General features: G+C 37.5%; 1 protein-coding gene across 1 annotated transcript in view; it reads left to right on the forward strand.

The window, feature by feature from the left end:
- Window positions 1-420: 420 nt before the first annotated feature.
- Window positions 421-19,530, forward strand: part of TNS3 (tensin 3) — a 104,121-nt gene continuing 85,011 nt past the window's right edge. The window contains exons 1-8 of the mRNA XM_062498303.1: window positions 421-585; window positions 4,546-4,596; window positions 5,771-5,893; window positions 7,367-7,431; window positions 11,218-11,301; window positions 14,467-14,579; window positions 16,146-16,206; window positions 16,368-16,443. Of these exons, the coding sequence (XP_062354287.1) occupies window positions 436-585; window positions 4,546-4,596; window positions 5,771-5,893; window positions 7,367-7,431; window positions 11,218-11,301; window positions 14,467-14,579; window positions 16,146-16,206; window positions 16,368-16,443 (723 nt within the window). The 5' untranslated portion in view covers window positions 421-435. The remainder of the gene's footprint in view (window positions 586-4,545; window positions 4,597-5,770; window positions 5,894-7,366; window positions 7,432-11,217; window positions 11,302-14,466; window positions 14,580-16,145; window positions 16,207-16,367; window positions 16,444-19,530) is intronic.

Below are 19,530 nucleotides of genomic sequence, written 5' to 3' on the forward strand. Positions count from 1 at the left end.
CAGTGTTTTACCAATCACTGGTCAAGGTTCCAATTTGTAAAGCATTTGCAGAATTCTACAGAGAGATGTGTACGGACAGAAGTACCTATACATTTCTATTTGACTCACAAATTTGTTGTGGTAGTATTTGACAAATTGCTTGTATTAATTTTGATGCTTTTCTACATTATAGGTTGAAGAGATTTTTTTCACTACAGTTTTGTTGTGAAGAATTCTGGTGAAGAGCTCCATTTGTGCTCTGAACTGAATATTTTGAGCTCTGTAGGCATTTAATGAGTTGTAACTGTTATGAAATTATTGGATACATATGATGCTTGGCTGTTGGAGTCTTAAGTTGCAACTTCTTGTCATTAATATGCCATGTTTCTTCTTGGCTTCATTGCTCTGAACTGCCACATCTAATTTCTTCCCAGAAGTGCAGACTTGGATCACATTATGGAGGAAGGTTATGAACTTGACCTCACTTACATCACAGAGCGGATTATTGCTGTATCCTTCCCTGCTGGTTGTTCTGAGGAAACTTACCTCCACAATCTACAAGAAGTAACACGAATGCTCAAATCCAAACATGGTGATAATTATTTGGTGAGTGTAAGATCAGCTATTTGTGACACATCTTCTTTTGTCGTGCAGGATGACTATTTTATATCCACATAAACCATTATAATATAAAAGTCACTCTTTGGTCCATCTTAACAGCCTTGTAAGCAAGTGTAAGATTTTCAGTAGTGTTTTAAGCTGCTAGATATTGAAAACACTTTTTTTTTTTGCTCGGGCAGTGCAGTCTCTGTGGTGATAACTCATAGTCAAATGCTGAAGAATAATTGCACTGACAGTTTTCATTGTAAAAGGCATGCTCTTAAAAGATACACACTCTGCAATGTGCAGTGTGTTGGTCTTTTGTAGCAGTGAGCTACATCTGGGTTCTCGGGTGGGTATCTGAAAGTCTCTCACTGTCATGTCTTCACTTGTGAAGGCAGCATGTTGAAGTAGGGTTGCTGTTGGTGTGTTCTGTCCAACTCTTTCTCATTAATTTGTTCTAGGTGCATTTTTCGTGCCTTTTAGTCTTCTATGGGAAGTCAAGCAAATGTATAGTGAGCTCTGTGTGCAGATTTATTTTTTTTAAATGTTGACAACAAGCTGTTAATCTCTGGTGCTGTTTTCTGACTAGTGCTATGGCATATATTGTCTCAGCTTGTTCTGTGAAGGTGAATTTAAAACAAGGCCAGTATTTTATTTACTTTTTTTCTTGCACTGTCTTTTTAGGTAGTGTGTGTAAACTGTTAGAATTAAATCCATGACTTCAGGAATGTGAACTTTACTCACAGTAGAAATTAGTTACTGGAGAGATTCCACTAATGATTTAAACACATTATCATCTTCTCACAAACTGAGATGTCACAGGTGCTTTATGATCCAGACCGAACCTGTTATGTGGACTGATGTCCTCAGCATGCTGCCTTGGTGCCCTTGGCATCCCTTCCATCAGGCACTGGTAGCTTATAAGTCACAAAATAGCAATAGTTTGAAGATGACCTGTGTGTAAAGCTTTATAGGTTCAAATTCACCTGTTCTCTGGCCATTTCCATGCAATAACAGTGTAAGTTTGTAGTCTCTCCAGTTAAATCTCTCTTAACACTTGTTTGTATTACAAAAATCTGATATATGGTAAATCTGATTTAGTGTCTGAGAAGGATTGTGTTGTCTGTCTCTCAGAGCGATTGTAGTCAGTTTCTCTTGCAGAGTTGAGATTAAAAACATAGTTGTTTAGTTTTGTTCTATTTATCAATTTATTTTCTAATGGGTACTTTGGAAATCAGCTGTCTTGGTAAAAAGAAAGCTTGATGCCATCTATTCTAAATGTGTTTCTGCAAATTTATAAGATAGCATGACAAAACTTGAGCTTGTTTCGAAACTACCTTTTGTTTCTCATGTTTTGAATATCTCCTCAGCCTGCTCAAGAGGCACATGTATATCAGCAAAAAAAAAACCAACCCAATATCTCCACAAAATGGTATGCCAGTCAGCAGTCCTGCTGAAGTTGATGGGAGCAATTCTATTCTTTTATTGGATCAGGGTCTCAGCTAACAGAATACACACTACAAATGCATTCGTAATTTTTTATCGAATAATTTTCCTTTCACTACAGTGAAAGGAGTGAGCACATTGTTTCCTGTTTGAGTCTGTTATGAAGAGCATGAAAATAAACTCCTAAGTATCTAATTTTCTCTAACAGTATAGGATTATACTTTGACAATTTGAGACCAGAGTCCTTTAGGGAGAGATAAAAGCCTAACAAAAGAAAATATAAAAGGAGAGATAGCTTACAGTAAATTTTTCTCTGATTTGATATCCTAAAAAAAATATTCCCTGTAGGCTTTGGTTCCCAGAAGAAAAATGACTTTTCCAACAATGAAAGTTAGAAGCTGAGGTTAATGCTCTTCTTTCTTGTACCAAAAATATAAGTAAATAGACCTAGGATATGCCAAAAAGGGACCAAAAAGGATTCAGTTAATCTTCCACTGTGTCATGTTTTAATTCCAGTCAGTAACTTGGCCCCACACAGCTGCTCACTTTCTTCCTCACCAGTGGAATGGAGGAGGGAATTGTAAGAGTAAAAATGAGAAGATAAGTAAGATGAGCTTAATAGGTTGAACAAAAGCTTTACACACAAGCAAAGCAAAGCAAGGAATTATTAATTGGTTTCTGTGGGCAGGCAGATGTTCAACCATCATCAGGAGAGCCAGGCTTCATAGTGCAGAAGGATGGCTTGGGAATCAAAACACCACCACTCTGAATGTCACCACTTCCTCCTTCCTTAAGCTTATAGGCTGAGCTTGTTATATGGTATAGAAAATCCCTTTTGTCAGCTGGGGTCACCTGTCTTGGCTGTGCCCTCTCCCAGCTTCTGTGCATCCCAGCCCACTCACTGGTGGGGTGGTATGAAGGTTCTTGGGAAAAAAAAAGCTCTTGACACTGTGTAAGAACTGGTCAACAGCAACGAAAACATGCCTGTTTTATCAATGCTATTTTCAACACAAATCCAGAACATAGTTCCATATAAGCTACTGTGAAGAAAATTAACTCTACCCCAGCCAAAAACAACACACAATGGCATCTATTTATACCATGTACTTCTCTTCAAAGACTTGCGTGATGTCTTGCATTGTATGTGAAATGTTGATTCCTGTGCCTTCTGGTCTCTGTTCTGTACTGTTGAGATTCCTGAGTATCTCATTGTGATCACTGTAGCTTGACAGGGACTTGGGTACAACACCATCTTTGAGTTTGGTGTCTGACCCAGCAGTGACAAATACCCATCATGAACATGACTGTATCCTGACACACAGGAATTTTAAATTTTTCTTAAGTATAAATACAATAAGAGACATGAATAGAAAAGTTTTTGTCAAATAACCCTTCTTTTCTTGTGGAAGATTTTAGGTAATCAGTTTCTTAATATAGCCTTAGCACTTGTTTTAAGAATTCTGTATTAAGATCTGTACTGAGAACTGCACCACTCCATTAAGTTTGTATTTCAGGAAGGATAGTTGGATAGAAGGAAAGTTGTATTTCAGTGCTGTAGTTGCTTTAACCTGTTCAGTTTTTGGCTTCTTTGCTTAAGACAGCTGGTGAGAGGGCTGGTTAATGCAAAATGGTAATATTTTAGAAGAGTGTTACACTTTAGAAAAGGGTTCTTAAATTGTCCTTGGGCAGTAAAAAACTGTATAATGGACTTACCTCATGTTGACTCTTTCTCGTGTTTATGACCTGTTTATTCCTTTCCCTCAGTATAATTAATAAGACTTTTTGAATGATTATGCCATCTGTATGTAACTTGGGGTGTGAAATAGCCACACTGTGAATCTTCCTTATTAGCATTGTCTCTGTTTTGAGTAATGGTATTTCAGCTTTTTGTTATTGATTGATAGTAATTTAAGGCACTTTCTAATGAAAGAGTCACTGCTTTCTTTTGTTAATTTTGCAGTCTATTTCTTCATTTATTCTTTATCAAGCACTAAGTGAAGGGTAATTTGCTATTTAGTGGTTTAACAGAACAGTTGGAAGATCTCATAGGCTAAGATATAGTTAAATAGATATGTCGTATCTTCCCTGCAAAGTTTTGACAGACCAATGCTTTCTTGTCAGGCACACAAATTCAAATATTTAACACTGCACCACCCTCCCAGACTTCTCATTGTTAATTCTTGTGCTCTGGATTATATTGCATGGTAGCCAGGTCCCTCAGTATACCTCTGACTAAAAGCCATGTGAAATAAATAAGATGTAGTAGAATTTTAATTGTCCTTTTTCAAAATGTACATTTAAGTTCAGCTTTTGTTTTATTGTAAAATAATTGAGTATCTAAAATACATTCTCTAGTGCTACTTGATGTCAAATGTTAATTTAGTTTAGTAGAACAGTGGGCAAACCTGAAACCATATCATTATAGTTTCTTGAAATTTTAATGTTTCAAATATATCTATTTAGTACATAAATTATAGAGTCTTGATAGTTAATACTTTTTTCTTTCTTTCTGAACAGGTATTAAACCTCTCTGAAAAGAGGTATGACCTTGCCAAGCTTAACCCAAAGGTAACAGTTGTCTTCCGTAACATAGCTTTCTAGTGTTAAACACAAGTTAAAAGACCTGATAAGGAAGATACTAAAATACCCCACATCCATGCCTTTTTATTTTTTCTCAAGTTCTGTTTTGTGTCTGTTAGAACTGTGTTTTACACAACTATTCCTGTTGTTTTCTTAGACTTTACACACAGGATCAGAAGCCTGTTGTGACTTCTGAAAAACTTCTATTGGGTGATGCAAATTTTAATTCAAGTATACTTTTTTTGTGCAGTCACAGGATACTGGGGTTGTATGCTGTAATGTACAGTGAGCTAAAGCTAGTGAACTTGATTCAAAAAAGGACTTCCCTTTTGTATTGTCTTTGAGTAGTTGCTTCTCTGCACAACAGAGACATAAGGAATGACAGAATGATTGATGTCTGACTCTTGTTCCTTCTCACCAATTGATGTGTTTATTTCTTGTAAGAAATGGTGTGCAGGTACACTTCAGCATTTGTTACAAGGCCAGACAAAGTAGCACAGATGTGTATTTACAGAAGTAGGTTTACAGAGATAAGCTACCTGAGGAAAGTACTAAAACTCCTCTTAATCTTAACTTTTTGCATGCTTTATTGATCACAGAAGATGGGTTTTTAATATTAGGCATATGTTGAAATGCATAATATGTATATATTGCGTATGTTTTGTTAGTTAATATGCATATAATGAACTGTATTGTGTAGTGAATAGAAAAGCTGAACAAAATTTTGACATTCTGTAATAATTTTGCACATTAAGGAAATAAACTGAAAATAAAGTGAAAACTATCAAAAATTGTTCTTTGTTCTAATCATGATTGTATTTACTGCTTTAAAATACCAGAAATTCTAACTGAAAAATCTTGTAAGAAATCAAGATCTTCAGAAATGTTGTCACTTTTAAGTGGTTGGTGAGATTGGGATGGGGTGAGGAGGAACTAGTTTTTTGTTTATTTGTTTTTATAGAAGTACTAGTAGCTTGAACAAACAACAAATTCCCTCTTCCACTTAGAAGACCTGTAAGCATCATGACAATTGAATTTCATGATTATTTGACATGAGAAAAGTTGTGGAGACTTTCAACCATGACAGTTATCTGAATCCAGATTTTAGTGAGTGGTACTAGGATCAAGGTGTCTCTCATAAATGTTACTTGTTTAATTGCAGATTATGGATGTGGGGTGGCCTGATCTCCATGCTCCACTTCTTGATAAGGTGTGCACCATCTGCAAGGCTATGGAGTCCTGGCTGGACAATGATCCTCAACACGTGGTGGTGATCCATTGCAGAGTAAGTGCAGTGGATGAGTTTGTATTAATTTTCAAAAACCTTGTCCTTTACTCTTCTCGTTTTAAAAAATACAGAGTTGGATCTGTTTTCAATCTTGACAACAGGGGCCAGATGTTCTGTTGATGTAAGTAAGCTTAAATCCATTGGCCTTCCATGCTTGTTAAAGATTTAGTTTTTATGACTGAAGTCCTAGCCTTTATTTCAAGTGTAGTATGAACTGATGTTACTTCATCCTTCAGTCACTGTTACTTCTGCAGGTGTACTTAGAAGTTTGAGGTTTTTCCAGCTTGATAGAAAACTCTCTATGTTCTGTGGCACTCATGTGAATTTTGTTGCCAGATAAGGATATGCACTGTATCATAGATCATCTCTTTAGACTGTATGTGGTTGTGGGAAATTAGGTCATTAAGGATCTTCTGGATACTTTTGAAAGGTTTTAATTGACAGCATCATTGCAGTGCCTTAGAGCAAAGCCACCAGTGTGCTATGTTGCTTCCTCCTGCTTGCTCGCAATAAACAGAAATAAAGAAATGCCGTAGTTAAATTTGGATAAAATTAATTCAGAGCTGGGTTGGTAGCTGTGCTCATGACACTTGAGGCAAACCTATCTCTGTATCACTGGCAGATGTTACTCTAAACTAAATTAAGGGGATAATGGGATGGAAGCTTCTCTTCAAGTCAGGTTGTTAGTCTCCAGTCCCAAATTTCTTACAGGCAGAATGTCATTATTGTATGAAACACTCATAATCTTACTGGGTGCAGGAATGCAGCCAGGAGAATGGCCCATATGTAGGACAAAAGAAAAGGGAACAAAGAATTTCTAGGTATAAAATACTATAAAAATTGATAGTGCATATTCTTGATTAATGCCTTTTGCTAATACAGGTTTCCAGCCACAGAGATAGATACAGCAAACTACTATCAGCTGAGAGACTGAAAATATTTTGAAATCTGTGAGAATTACTTGTTAATAATTGCTTGTTAAATTTTTACCAAGCATAAATTTGACAAATTCGCATTTGTCATATAATTTATTTAAAAATACTTTAGAACATTTAGAACATAAATTATCCATAGAAAATCAGTTACTATAAATCTCAGGTGTTGGGGAGGTAAAAATGTGAAAATCTGCCAGAAAGGCCTATTCTTTCTAAAATAGGTATTTTATAGCATTTCTTCCTTGGAATTGCAGCATTGTCTAGACTTTATGTGAATGATCTCTGGAAAAAATAATACAAAATTAGAGTGGTTCATACAATATTTTACTTAGTTTTTTTTTTTTTTTCATTTGTCAGCCATCTTACATTGACAGATAAGCTGCTGCTCATTTTTTCCACTTTTCCATCAACACAGGGTGCATGAGCAAAAGCACTCTGAATCACTTGCCTTGAAATTGTATTTAATATGGGTCTTAAGTAAAATAATGCCCAATAATGCATAATATAAGTTATCATTGCCTTTTTCCTAATACAGGGAGGAAAAGGAAGAATAGGTGTGGTCATATCATCGTATATGCACTTTACCTATGTTTCTGCAAGGTAAGTGTGAATAATGCATGTTGTGTGGTGTTTTACAATAAACATTGGGAAAAATGCCTTTTAGTTGATTACTGTCTGTCAGCTTACTGTTTGTCAGATTTTCTTCTCAAAGAGTTTTGTAGCATGTCTTTATTATCAGAGTCTGCTTTCATGATAGTTTTCTTGTAATCCTGCTTCCAGCAGGAGACTGGATTAGGTGACAGCCTAATGTCCCTTTGAAACTGAGATTTTATTGATTTGCAGAAACCTTTTCTAAAGGATGTGTTCAGATGAATGATAGACTATGCAAGAAACCATTTTTATGTAATGATACTATCTTTACTCTATTAAACCTATATATTTGCCACATCCATCACGTGGCCTCTTGAATTGGTGAGAAATTATTCCTTTAGTACTTAAGGAAAACTGTTACTAGAATCTGGAAACAGTGTTTGAACAGGGAATTCCTAGACATTGATCCAAATGCAGAATGAAGTGTAAGAAATAATCTAGACTTTATTTTGCACTCAGTTTGAACAGTAGGTGTCTGATTATTTGGTTTTAATTGTTTATTTTAGAGTGCTCAAATTATGAAATGGCAATTGACAATTTATATAAAAAAGATTCAGTATGATAAATGGTCTAAAAAAAAGAAATGCTTTTTTGAGATTTTTGGTTTGGTTTCTAATCACGTTGTTTTTCCTTTTTTTTAAATTTATATACATACATAAATTTATTAAAATAAGAATACACTCTAAATGCCATGGTTACATCAAAATTGGTCCTGAATTCCCAGCAGCCTGTCAGTAATAGATTTGATCCACTACTGTAGTTGATGAAGTCTTGAATCACTAGAGGTTGATGGCAAATTACTCATGGATGTCAGTTAAACTAGAATCCTGGAAAATAATCTGCGTTCACTGGGGTAAAGCAAATTTATAGGTAATTATGGGCCAAGAAACTGTGTTGTGTACAACAACAGATGATAAGAAAAAACCCACTTGCTTCAGTGTTTGTCACAATTTCATGTTTTGTGGAGAAGTATTGTGAATGACAAAAACTGTCAAGTGAGGGTAGTACAGATGTTGTGGTGTGATTTCAGTGTTGCAGTATTATGTCATCCTTAAAGGTGGTACATGCAATAAATACATTTTAATAACACCATTACAGTCACATTCACGTGTTGTATTGTTAAGCCCAGCAATGAAAGCTATCACCTTTTACCCCAGACAAATTCAGGATTTGTCCAGTGAAATTACAAAAGAGGAGTGAGCTTGGAAGCCCTCTTTAACTTTCTGGATATCTGGCAGCTGCCATCCAAAACCTGACTTTTCTGTGTAAGAATGAGGTTGGGTGTTTCCCAGATAGGATTTATATATCCCTAGCATTATCAAGACTCTTGAAAATGGTACACAGCAACGTTGCAGAAATTACTGCAGGTGCTGGTGTTAAGGGTGCCATCTACTGTGTCTGAAATGGTACTTAGGAGACCTTGAAAATGTTCACACTAAAGAAAGTTCTTAATTGTCAGCATGCATAGGTGTCCTGGGTGTGGCCAGGACAGGGTTAATTTTTTCAGTATGCTTGAGAGAGTGTGGCCAGTACCCAGAGGTTATTCTACACCACCTGGTGTCATTGCTAGGGTTTGGGGGAAGGGGATCCTTCCAGGGAGGAAGTGTGGCAGAGGGAGCCATCCAGCATTGCCTGTTGTTGGGGGTTTCCACCTTGAGCAGTAATAATGTTTGCTTTCTTCTACCCTCTGTTGTTAGTATTCTTGTTACTGTTCATTTTCTTATCTCATTTCATTTCTGTGTCCAGTAAATTGTTGTCATTCAAAGATCAAACCCTGTGATCTTTGCCTTCGTGCCTCAAATTCTCCTCTCAGTCCCACTGAAGGGGGAGGGGAGAGGAGGGAGAGAGCAAGCAGCAGTGTGGTTTGGAGAGCTTTAGTAGGAGCACTAAATTTGTTACTTCCATTCCTAAACCATGACAACATGCCAGAAAAATCTAGGCTTAGTGAAATCCTGTGAATTTAAGTTTAGCACCTGTGCTGTAAAGACAGGCTAAGGATTAGGGTTGGGGTTTTTCAGTCTGAAAGAAGAGTAGACTCCAAGGAGACCTTCTGGTAGTCCTCCAGTATCTAAAGGAGGCCTACAAGATGGGTGGAGTAGGACTTTTTCAAAGTAAGGCAGTGATAGGACAAGGGGGGGAATGACTATAGACTGAAAGAGGGTAGATTATTATATTAGATATTAAATAGAAATAATAAATTCTTTACTGTTAGAGCGGTGAGACACTGGAACAGGTTGTCAAAAGAAGCTGTGGATGCCCCGTGTTTGGAAGTGCTCAAGGCCAGGGTGGATGGGTCTTTGAGTAACCTCGTCTGGTGACAGGTCTCCTGTCCATGGCAGGAGAGTTGGAACAAGATAATCTTTAAAGTAATTTCTAAGCTAAACCATTCTACGATTCTATGAAAAATCCTTATTGATGCCCCCCCCTTTAGTCATATGTTGTAATATCAAATTTTCTCATTTAGGAAAGAATAACGTGTCATCAGATCTAATGAGGTCAAACAGAGCTCTTTGCAATTGTTGGTGAACTCTATTTTAACAAGCAAAGTGCTAGTAGATTTTGGCAGTTGGGAATAGGTTGCCTAAATTCTGAACGGGAGTGTGAGTGAAGATATATGGTGGATTGGGTGAAAAAGTGATTTTGGGTCAAGAGTATCTGAAGTACACACTATGGAATTTTTAACACCCACCAAGAAAAGGTTTGACTTTATAGGCTGATCCAGCACCCTGTCAAGACATTTGGCATCTTCTGATAAATATTTGGAAGGCATACATATAGTTTTTATCCTGATATGCATATGTGTACTTTGCACAGTTTTTTTCCCTCTGAACTCATTTAGGTTGAACTAGTTATGGAATTTAAAGTTGAGGTTCTGGTGTGTTTTTGTATTTTGGAACTTCCAGATCTTTTATGTTCTGATGTAAACGAAAACTGTGAACTACATCTGTTATGAGACACATAGTTTTTATTTGGGATATAAAAGAATCACCATAGCACATTAGTTGGCATATGTGGTTAACAGGAATCTTACTGATTTTTGGCCCTTTTTGTCTTTTTTTTTTTTCTGTAGTTTCTTGCCTTTCTTCACCTAAAAAAAGACCCACATAAGAGCCATTCTGGATAGAGAATAGAAGAAAATATATTTTTTGGAATATGTTGCTCCTTGATTGTGTGTTTGAAGAGTTTGTGGTTGTCTGATGTAAAATAGTTATTTTTCAAAGACAGTCTCTTCCTTGATGGCTCAGGGTACAGGAAACAAAGGCTGAATTAATTATTGTGTGCTTAAATGACCTTTCATCCTGGTACTCCAGTTCTTTCTGAAAAAGAAAATAAATTTGTATTTTATAGAGAGAGCTCTGCAGTGGTACGTTCAAGAAATTATGCAAGTATCCTCCTTAGGGAGCCTGAGCTATTTGGCTTTACCAAAGTTTTTTGCATTCTGATTTCAATGTATTCATGTTGGAAGTATGCAATTCAGTTAATTGAATAAGGAAGTAGGTGCTTTGCCCAGGAAGGAAATTATCTTAAGGTGTTGAATGAGAAGGTGTCAGTGGAATAAACATCATTGTCCACAATGTACAAATTAACTAGAGTTGCTAGTTAGGTGCTGCTTTTTGAAATTTTTCTTTACTTCCCTCCTTTTTCTCTTCCAAATATTTTTGCGTGTTTTAAGGAGTAACCTGCTGAATTTTCAAGTTAACACTGATACAGAATAATGTGTCTCTTTCTTGACAGTGCTGATCAGGCTCTAGACAGATTTGCTATGAAGAAATTCTTTGATGATAAAGTTTCAGCTTTAATGCAGCCGTCCCAAAGAAGGTATTCAATTTGTTTTTAATTTATAAATTATTCTAATTTATGTCAATAGGAAATTATCTTCTGCTCCCATCCCTTACTCCCTCCCCAGCTATGTGAAGGCTATTGCCACAAGATCCTCCAGTGCTTCCTTAATTCTCAGCACTTCATCTTATGTTAATATTCTTTGATTGATGAAATCTCTTCTTCAGTTCCTGCACATGGTCTCAGATAGACAAGACTTTTGTTACCACACTGTTGTCTTAATGGGTTCTTACTGCATTTTTTGTTAACAAAGAGATGTCACAATCTTGATTGCTCCAGGATTACAGTAAACTCATTTTTCTGTGGCATAATGATGAGTATGGAAAGTGTGCTGATTAGTGTGCAAGAAAGATCTTTTTACCTTTTGTTTAGAGGATCTGCAGATTATGCACTTGCCCTATGTCTGTGCTAGTAAGTGTTTGTCAAAGCATGCAATATTCATTGTGTTTATCTGGACATGTTACCTTTTCAGTCTGCCTGTATGACAAAGGTTGAGTTAGGATTCAAAGTAATAGCACTTTGGAAAGTGAATAGTTCTGGGGTTCACTATGTACCTTCTTTTGATGGCAGGTAATTGAAGGATTCAATGCCAAAAGAGACTTATATCCGTCAGATAAGTAGTTGTGATATAGGTGAATCTCTTTTAGAAATATAAAACATCATCTGGGTTTGGTTTGGTAATTACTGGGGTTTTTTTTGTCTTAATCCATGTGTATGCAATAGGTTGTTTAAAGTATAAGAATTTGTGAGTAATTCAAACAGGAAATTAGTAGTAGCAACTAGGGTAAAGTGTTTGGTTCTATTTATCTCTAAATAAAAACTTACCAGTTACATTTTTAACCTGTTAGGTGACATGCACAGCTCCTTTTAACTTGAAGAATAGTAACATAACATTCTGTTAGACTTGAAATAAACTTTCATAAGTACAAGCTGACTGGCCTTTTTTGTTTCAGTTTTTTTGCTTGCATATACGTGTATCGTATTTCAATAATAAGAATTTGAGAATGCTGCCTATCAGACAGAGAAGTGTGAACCATAGCAGCAAAAGGAAAGAGATATTGTTAATCTTCCCATCCAGAAGTCCTAGACAGCAGGCATATTTCAGTGGGAGCCAGGAACCTCCACAACAGTCTGTGAATTGTGCATCAGGGCAGTTTTTCAACCATGTTGACAGGAAGCTTCGGTAGCTACTAACTTAAGTAAACTGTATGTGAGCCCTAAAGCTAGATGTTAAATGGGTATAAATGGTTGCATCATTGTTTCCTACACACCCTTCAAGGATACTTGCTTAATTCTTCTGGTGGTAACTGCAGGGGGAGGGCCTGAGAGATGCTCAGTTTGCTGCTTGACTGATGGAGTTAACATCTTTGCTCACCAGTACTGAACTTGTGCTGCCCTTACCATCTTCCTGACATATACACATACTTTGGAGTGTCATTTCTCAGGAGAACAGAGGTGGTTTACCAAACTGTTTGTCAGAACTGTTCTCCCAAATCTCACCTCTCCTACCTTTGCCTGGCCTGGCAGTGGTCGCTAATTGTATTGCAGTGAAAGGAAAACCAGCTCTCTTAATATTTGTGGATAATTTTATACTCCTTGTTCCCATTCTGATCAGTCAGTGGCCTTTTAATATGCTTTTTCTCTGAAACCATTGCTGGGTAATTAATAGTGATATCCTTGTTAAAACCCAGTTGATGTACAAATGGTTGTAATTTAAGTGGATCTCAAAATTGTAAAATATGAAAATACACCCATTTTTCACATTTTGAAACCTTTTCCCCACTAAATCTTGTCCAGATAAAAATAAATAGTGGCCATTAAGTCACTTAGCTTTTCCCTACTGCTAGTTGGGTACTATAACAATGATCTACAACAGATCCACAGATCTATTTTGAATACATTCTGAGATAAGCAGTTGAAGATTTGTCTGAGTGAGAAATGCAGGTAGAAACCTTTCATTTAAAAAAAAGATCTTATAAACCTTCAGCATAAATCTTTGAATGCTATTCTTAAAAATAAAACAACTGTCTATAGGCCCCTTAAGTGCACTGCCTTGAGAAAGGTTTTCAAAAATTCAGTCAAATTGTTTTAATAATTAAAAGCTGGTAGAGAGAAAATGTTCACACTGATATTAATAAACTAATTTATTAAAGTCATGAGAGGTCACTGGCAAAACATTTTAACACATTGTTTTCTTTGTCATGTTAGGTATGTCAGTTTGTAAAATTTATGCTTTTGATGTACCAAATCTTTTCAGAAAGACTGAAGGAGAAAACAACAACAACAAAGTTGCGTTTTCTTAACATTTAAAATAAGCTGAGCTTTGCAAGCTCTCTGTGAAATGAAACCTATTTTAAAGCACAGCCCCCATTCTGGGGTAGCAAAGCTGTTGTTTCTTGGCAGGATATCCTTAGTTGTGGTGTCACCAGGAGTTCAGTTAATGAAATCTGTTCATAAAGGTGAAAAAGAGGTGATTTTCTCTATACATTCCTGAGAATAAAGTTAAATGAAGGTCTTCTCATAGGCGTGGAAGAAAAAGGGACTCAAACCCAGTGGAAAAATTAAAGACACTGTAGTAATGTCTACTTGCATGTATTTGCTCATGACTTTGTGACCAAACCACATATTAAATCGCAGAAATAGAATAATTTTCATACTACTGTGGTAGTTTTCTTCTTGTTTTGTGCTGAATGAGATCACTTCTGATTATGAAGATGTTATTTGACCTCATTGCCCTTAATGCTAAGATTCCTGACAAGGGCACTTCTTGGTCTTGCTTTAATGACAGTAACTTCACTGTAAATTGGATGGGACCCATATCATGCTGCTGTGAAAGACATCAAAGACTACAGTTGTAACTAGGAGTGTGTACCAAAACAACTGTCTCGTCTACTTAGTTTCTTACTTAGAGTAGTAATGTAAATAACTAAAATAAAGATATCAACTATAGCAGTGTAACAGCCATGGATTTAATACAGTGGTAAAGAGTCTTGTCATACTGTTTTGTGAAGATTATTATTTTGGAGTTATGTACATTGTCACAGTGCTATTCATTACTCATAATCTGGAAATACCATTGTGTAAATAATGTATGTCCCTGGTATTGGTGGTTTTATATAATTCAGATAAACTTTTTGTTTTCAGATATGTGCAGTTCTTAAGTGGCCTTCTATCTGGATCTGTGAAAATGAATGCAACCCCTCTTTTCCTGCACTATGTTATCCTTCATGGCATCCCAAACTTAGATGCTGGGGGAGGTAAATTACCTAATTTTTCCTATTCAGGTGTAGGATTTTGGAACTTTCTAGAAAGCCTGCATGAATGTCAAAATAGTATTAATATCTTCTTGATATCCATCTAAATATTCCAAATAAAGTAACCAAAAGAAAAGCATTCTAAGAGTAAAAATTGGAGCAGGTGAAATCAGTATCTTGTTCTTTGTTAGATGAATAGTTGATGCTACTCATATCTGCCTATCTCTGAACTGTTGTGGTCCCTGTTACTGCAAAGGATCTGAAAACCTGGTCAGGTTTCACAGCCATTTACTCTTTGTTTTGGGAAATAATTATAATCTCTATTTTGAGATTGGGTTTTGTTTGGATAGGGTATATTTACGGAATTACACATAATAGTTCAGTTTGGAAAAGGACCTCCAAGTTCATTGAGTCCAGCCTTTGACCCATCATTGCCTTATCAACTAGATCATGGTACTAAGTGCCATGTCCAGTTGTTCTTGAACACCTACAGGGATGGTGTGACTCCACCACCTGAAGCATTCTGTGCCAAGGTTTAACAACCCTTTTAGTGAAAAAATTCTTCCTGCTGTCCAGAAGGAACCTTCTCTGTGCAGCTTGAGGGAGGCTGTGTCCTCTTATTGTATCATTAGTTGTCCAGAAGAAGAGGCTGACTACCACCTTGCTACAACCTCCTTTCAGGCAGTTATAGGGAGTGGTAAGGTCTCCCTGAGACTCCTTTTCTCCAGGGTAAACAACCTTGCTTCTTTAGCCTCTCCCCATAGGACACGTGTGGAGACTCTTCACCAGCTCCCTTGACCTTTTCTGGACACACTACTGCACTTCAGTGCCTTTCTTGGAGCGGCCCAGAACTGAACACAATAGTTGAGGTGTGGCCTCACCAGTGCTACTAATGTGGCTTGCAATCCTAAGTGGCTTTAAAATTAAAATGATGAAATGATGTGCTAGAGCACAGTAAAGGAATCCAACTTTTATGGTTGGACTTGATGAACTTAGAGGTCTTAATGATTTATGATTAAATAACAGTTTTGTGTTTTGCATTTTTATTGTCTGAAGGTAAAATGGCACTGTTTTTTTGTAATACAATCAGAATGAATTTGCAATGATTATATTGTCGTTGTTTAGTCTGATTTTATTTCTAAAATAACTGCTTTAATAAAGTTAGGATATTGTTTGTTGTAGGTTGAAATTTAAGCGCCTTATTTATTTTGAAACAAAACTGAAGATCAAATAATTTGTTTATTTTGAAAAGGTTTTTATTTTTGTATTGAGTATTTGCTTTCTTTTAGCCATTGTCATTCTTCCTTTAATACTTTTGTTTTCTCGCAGAATTTGTTTCCTTCCTTACTAGAATCCTTTAAAGTCCCTCTTATTGAAATCTGAACTAGTCTGCAATACAATAAAAAATAAATACCTTTCAGCCAATTTTGCTTTGAAGGATATTTTGACAGTCCAGCATTACCATTTGTGTGCTGTTTTCCTCATTCTGGATGTGCATGAAGTTTCCTAATGGTAATTGTTTTCCTGCATCTGAATATTACAAAGCACTCTTTTTTGTTGGCTTTTCAGCTTGTCGGCCTTTTTTGAAGTTATACCAGGCTATGCAACCAGTTTATACATCTGGAATATAGTAAGTTGTAAGCTTTTTCCATTGTGTTTGAATTTAGGTTTTAATTTTCATGACTGCAGAATTGCATGGCCTTTTTAGTTTTGTTTGTGGGTTTGTTGTTTGCTTTGTGTTTTTGTGTCTTTAAACCATGTATTTTATTTATTTTTTTTTCTCCTGTCAAGTAGCATAGGGTCAGAAAATCAAAATCGAATCTGCATTGCTATAGACCCTGCCCAGCTTTTGAAGGGGGATATTATGGTGAGTTAATTGTATGGAATGAAAATCTATTTACATGATATTTAGTTTACAGTCTCCAACCTGTTTTGTGTTCTTATAAAAAAAAATTATTGGATGAAATGCCAGATTCATGGGAATAAAAACTCTTGTAAAACTCAAACAAGAAGGTTTTTAGGAGAAAACTGTTTTCAAAACAATTGCTCTGATCATTCTCATTTGCATAACCAAGTCCAGTAAGGCCTGCGTTGTTCTTTTCTTTATAAAGATTACTGTGGGGAGTATTTGTAATTTGGTATTAAAATATCTTGTCCTATAATTTGACAGGCAGTGTGCACAATTATAAAACTACCTGCTATAAAGAAAATACCTAAGTAATTCTTAATTGTTCTGGCACTCAAAAAAGTGTGATACCAAGTAAGGTATAGATAATGTCCGAGGCGAGTATAGAGTTAAATTTTTCAATAGCCAGAAGGGGCACGGTTTGGACCCAAAGCTTATTTTGTACCACCTCATGTCATTTTTCAGGGACAGGGGAAGGGCTTCCTTCTGGTCAGGTGGCATGATGGAGGGAGTGTTTGAGTATTGCTGGAGTTTCTGGGAGGTAGGGATGAGGAGGAAGGGGAGACATCTGTGAACAATCATATGTGAATTGTCTGTGTGAATTGTTTTGTTCACTTGTACCCTCTGTCATTTTTATTGTTGCTGTTACTGTTTGTGCATCCAATTCTCCAATCTGCTGCAGGGGAGAGGGGGAGGGGAAGTGATTGAGCAGTGTGTGTGGTTTGGAGTTTCAGTGGGAACAACATATTGGAGAACACTGTTCCTGAACCACAATTAGCCTTATTTGGCACCCAGTGTGGGGCATTGAAGGGTTAGGATAGCAACATGTCTGCCCAGAGTGTGTTGGAAACAGATTTCAAGCATTTTGTTGCATTAGGTCCAGAGCCACTGGTCACACTGTTGCTTGATTTGTCCAGGTGGTGTGGTACCTAACTGTCAAGATATTTTTCAGATCAGGGAGAGGGATCAGGATTGTTTTGTTGATGTACTGTGTGATACCAGCTTATGATGTGGTAACATTGGTAACATCAAGGATAATGAGGGTCATTTGGGATTGAGTCCTGCTCTCCTGCCCTTACCTCCAGCACTACCTTTGGGAGTCCATTAATAATCATACCCAGTTTGTGGGGAAACAAGGGAGAATGATTTTCCCCAGCTTTTCACCTCCTTTTTCTCTTTGACCTGTTACTACAGTTTTTGAGACTCTTGAATTCCCCTTGGATGTTTAGGAAAGCATGTTCTTATGCTAGGTCTGCCAGCTCTCCTCAGTCTGGTCCACACCACGTTTAGAGTTACGGAGATTTTTAGGAGGGTCTTTCCAAGATTTGCCCTGAGGGTGGGTCATCTTGAGTGGCATGGAAGGTAGGAGAAAATGGGCCAACTTCTGAAGGACTATTGTGCTCTAATGGTTTGTAAGTTCACCCCTGAGCAACTACAAGACTCTGTTGAGCTGATAAAACGTGCAAAAGAAGAAATGCTCTGTCTGGCAGTTCCAGAGAGGCATGAAGTTATGCAGTGTGCTGGGCTCTGGCTGCTATTTAGTGGACATTGCTCATTATCAGACAGCACCCTCAGAGGAAAGGACAGAAAGCAGTCAACAGGTACTGTGACCACTCAAACTGTAGCTGAACCAGGGGAACAACATGTGCTGGTAGCAGTTTATCCCATATAGAAGAAGAAATCCAAGACTGAATCAGTTGGCATAATGAGGGATGAAGAGGCAGTAGGGGACTCCACAAGAGGAAGAAGCAGGGCTAGAGAAAACCACCTGTCCCGGGGTGAGCTATAATGTATGGGTAAAGATTTCAGACACCAGCTAGGTAGCCCCTGGTGACATAGCTGGTCTGATGCAGGGATATTGTGGCCCATCTGATATGAAAACAGATGATAATGAAGCCAAGCAACTGAGATCCCTGTCCTGGAATGTGTACGTTGGGGTTGGGAAGAGGACTTGCAGTACACTGTTTACATAATTCTGTAGGGTTACGCAGCAGAGGAAGTTTTTGAGAAAGGCAAGAAGATAATCCAGATCTTCCTGAAGGCCAGTTGTGCTGTAGAGCAGAGTAAGGTCAAGGGACCTGCCCAGGAAATTCGGATTTTAGCAGTAAAATGACAAGGTGAGTGTTTTCAGATTCCAATGGATGTGGTCAAAAAAGTAGCAGCTATATCCCCCCCCCCCCCAGATATGTAATGAGCAAGCAGGAAACACAGGCTTTCCTAGGTTTCTGGAGGATGTGGTTTTCAGATTTCAGTTAGACTGTAAGGCCTCTCTGTCAAGTGACCTGGAAGAAGAATGACTTCTACGTGTGGTCCTGTACAACAAGAAGCTTTTGAACAAGTGAAACTAAAGATTGCTCATGCAGTAGCCCTTGGCCCAGTCAGGACAGGATAAGATGTGAAAAGTGTGCTCTGTACCATAGCTGGGGAGAATGGTCCTTCCTGGAGTGTATGGAAAAGGTACCAGGGACACGTGAGGACAAGACCTGGGGTTCTGGAGTTGGGGATCCATGGCCTGCTACACCCCTACTGAAAAAGAGATCCTGGCATCTTATGAAGGGGTTTGAGCTGCCTTCAGTAGTGATTGACACCAAAGCACAGCTCCTCCTGGCACCTCAACTACCAGTGCTGGGTTGGATGTTCAAAGGATGTTTCGCACATGCCACTGGTGCTTCATGGAATGAATCGTGCTTATCACACATTGAGCTTGAATGGGAAATCCCAGTTGCCCAGGGATCTTGGAAGTCAGCACAAACTGGCCTGAAGGAAAAAGTTTTGCAGTAACATCAGAGAGCCAGGAGAAGTGCTGAGAAAACCTCAGCACTTCACCTTCACCCCTATATAATCAGCACCAGAAAGTGAAAAGCAATATGCTGTCTTTACCAACAGTGCCTGCTGTATTGTAAGGATACAATGAAAGCAGAAAACTGCTGTATGGAGTCCTAGGTGACCAGTCACAGAAGCTATTGAGGTGGATCGAGGTGGATCAAGTCAGGTCAGAGAGCTGAAAGGCATCCAGTTGGCTTTAGATATCACTGAATGAGAGAAATG

This window comes from Cinclus cinclus, chromosome 1 (assembly GCF_963662255.1).
Source record: "Cinclus cinclus chromosome 1, bCinCin1.1, whole genome shotgun sequence".
In the NCBI taxonomy this organism is placed as follows: domain Eukaryota; kingdom Metazoa; phylum Chordata; class Aves; order Passeriformes; family Cinclidae; genus Cinclus; species Cinclus cinclus.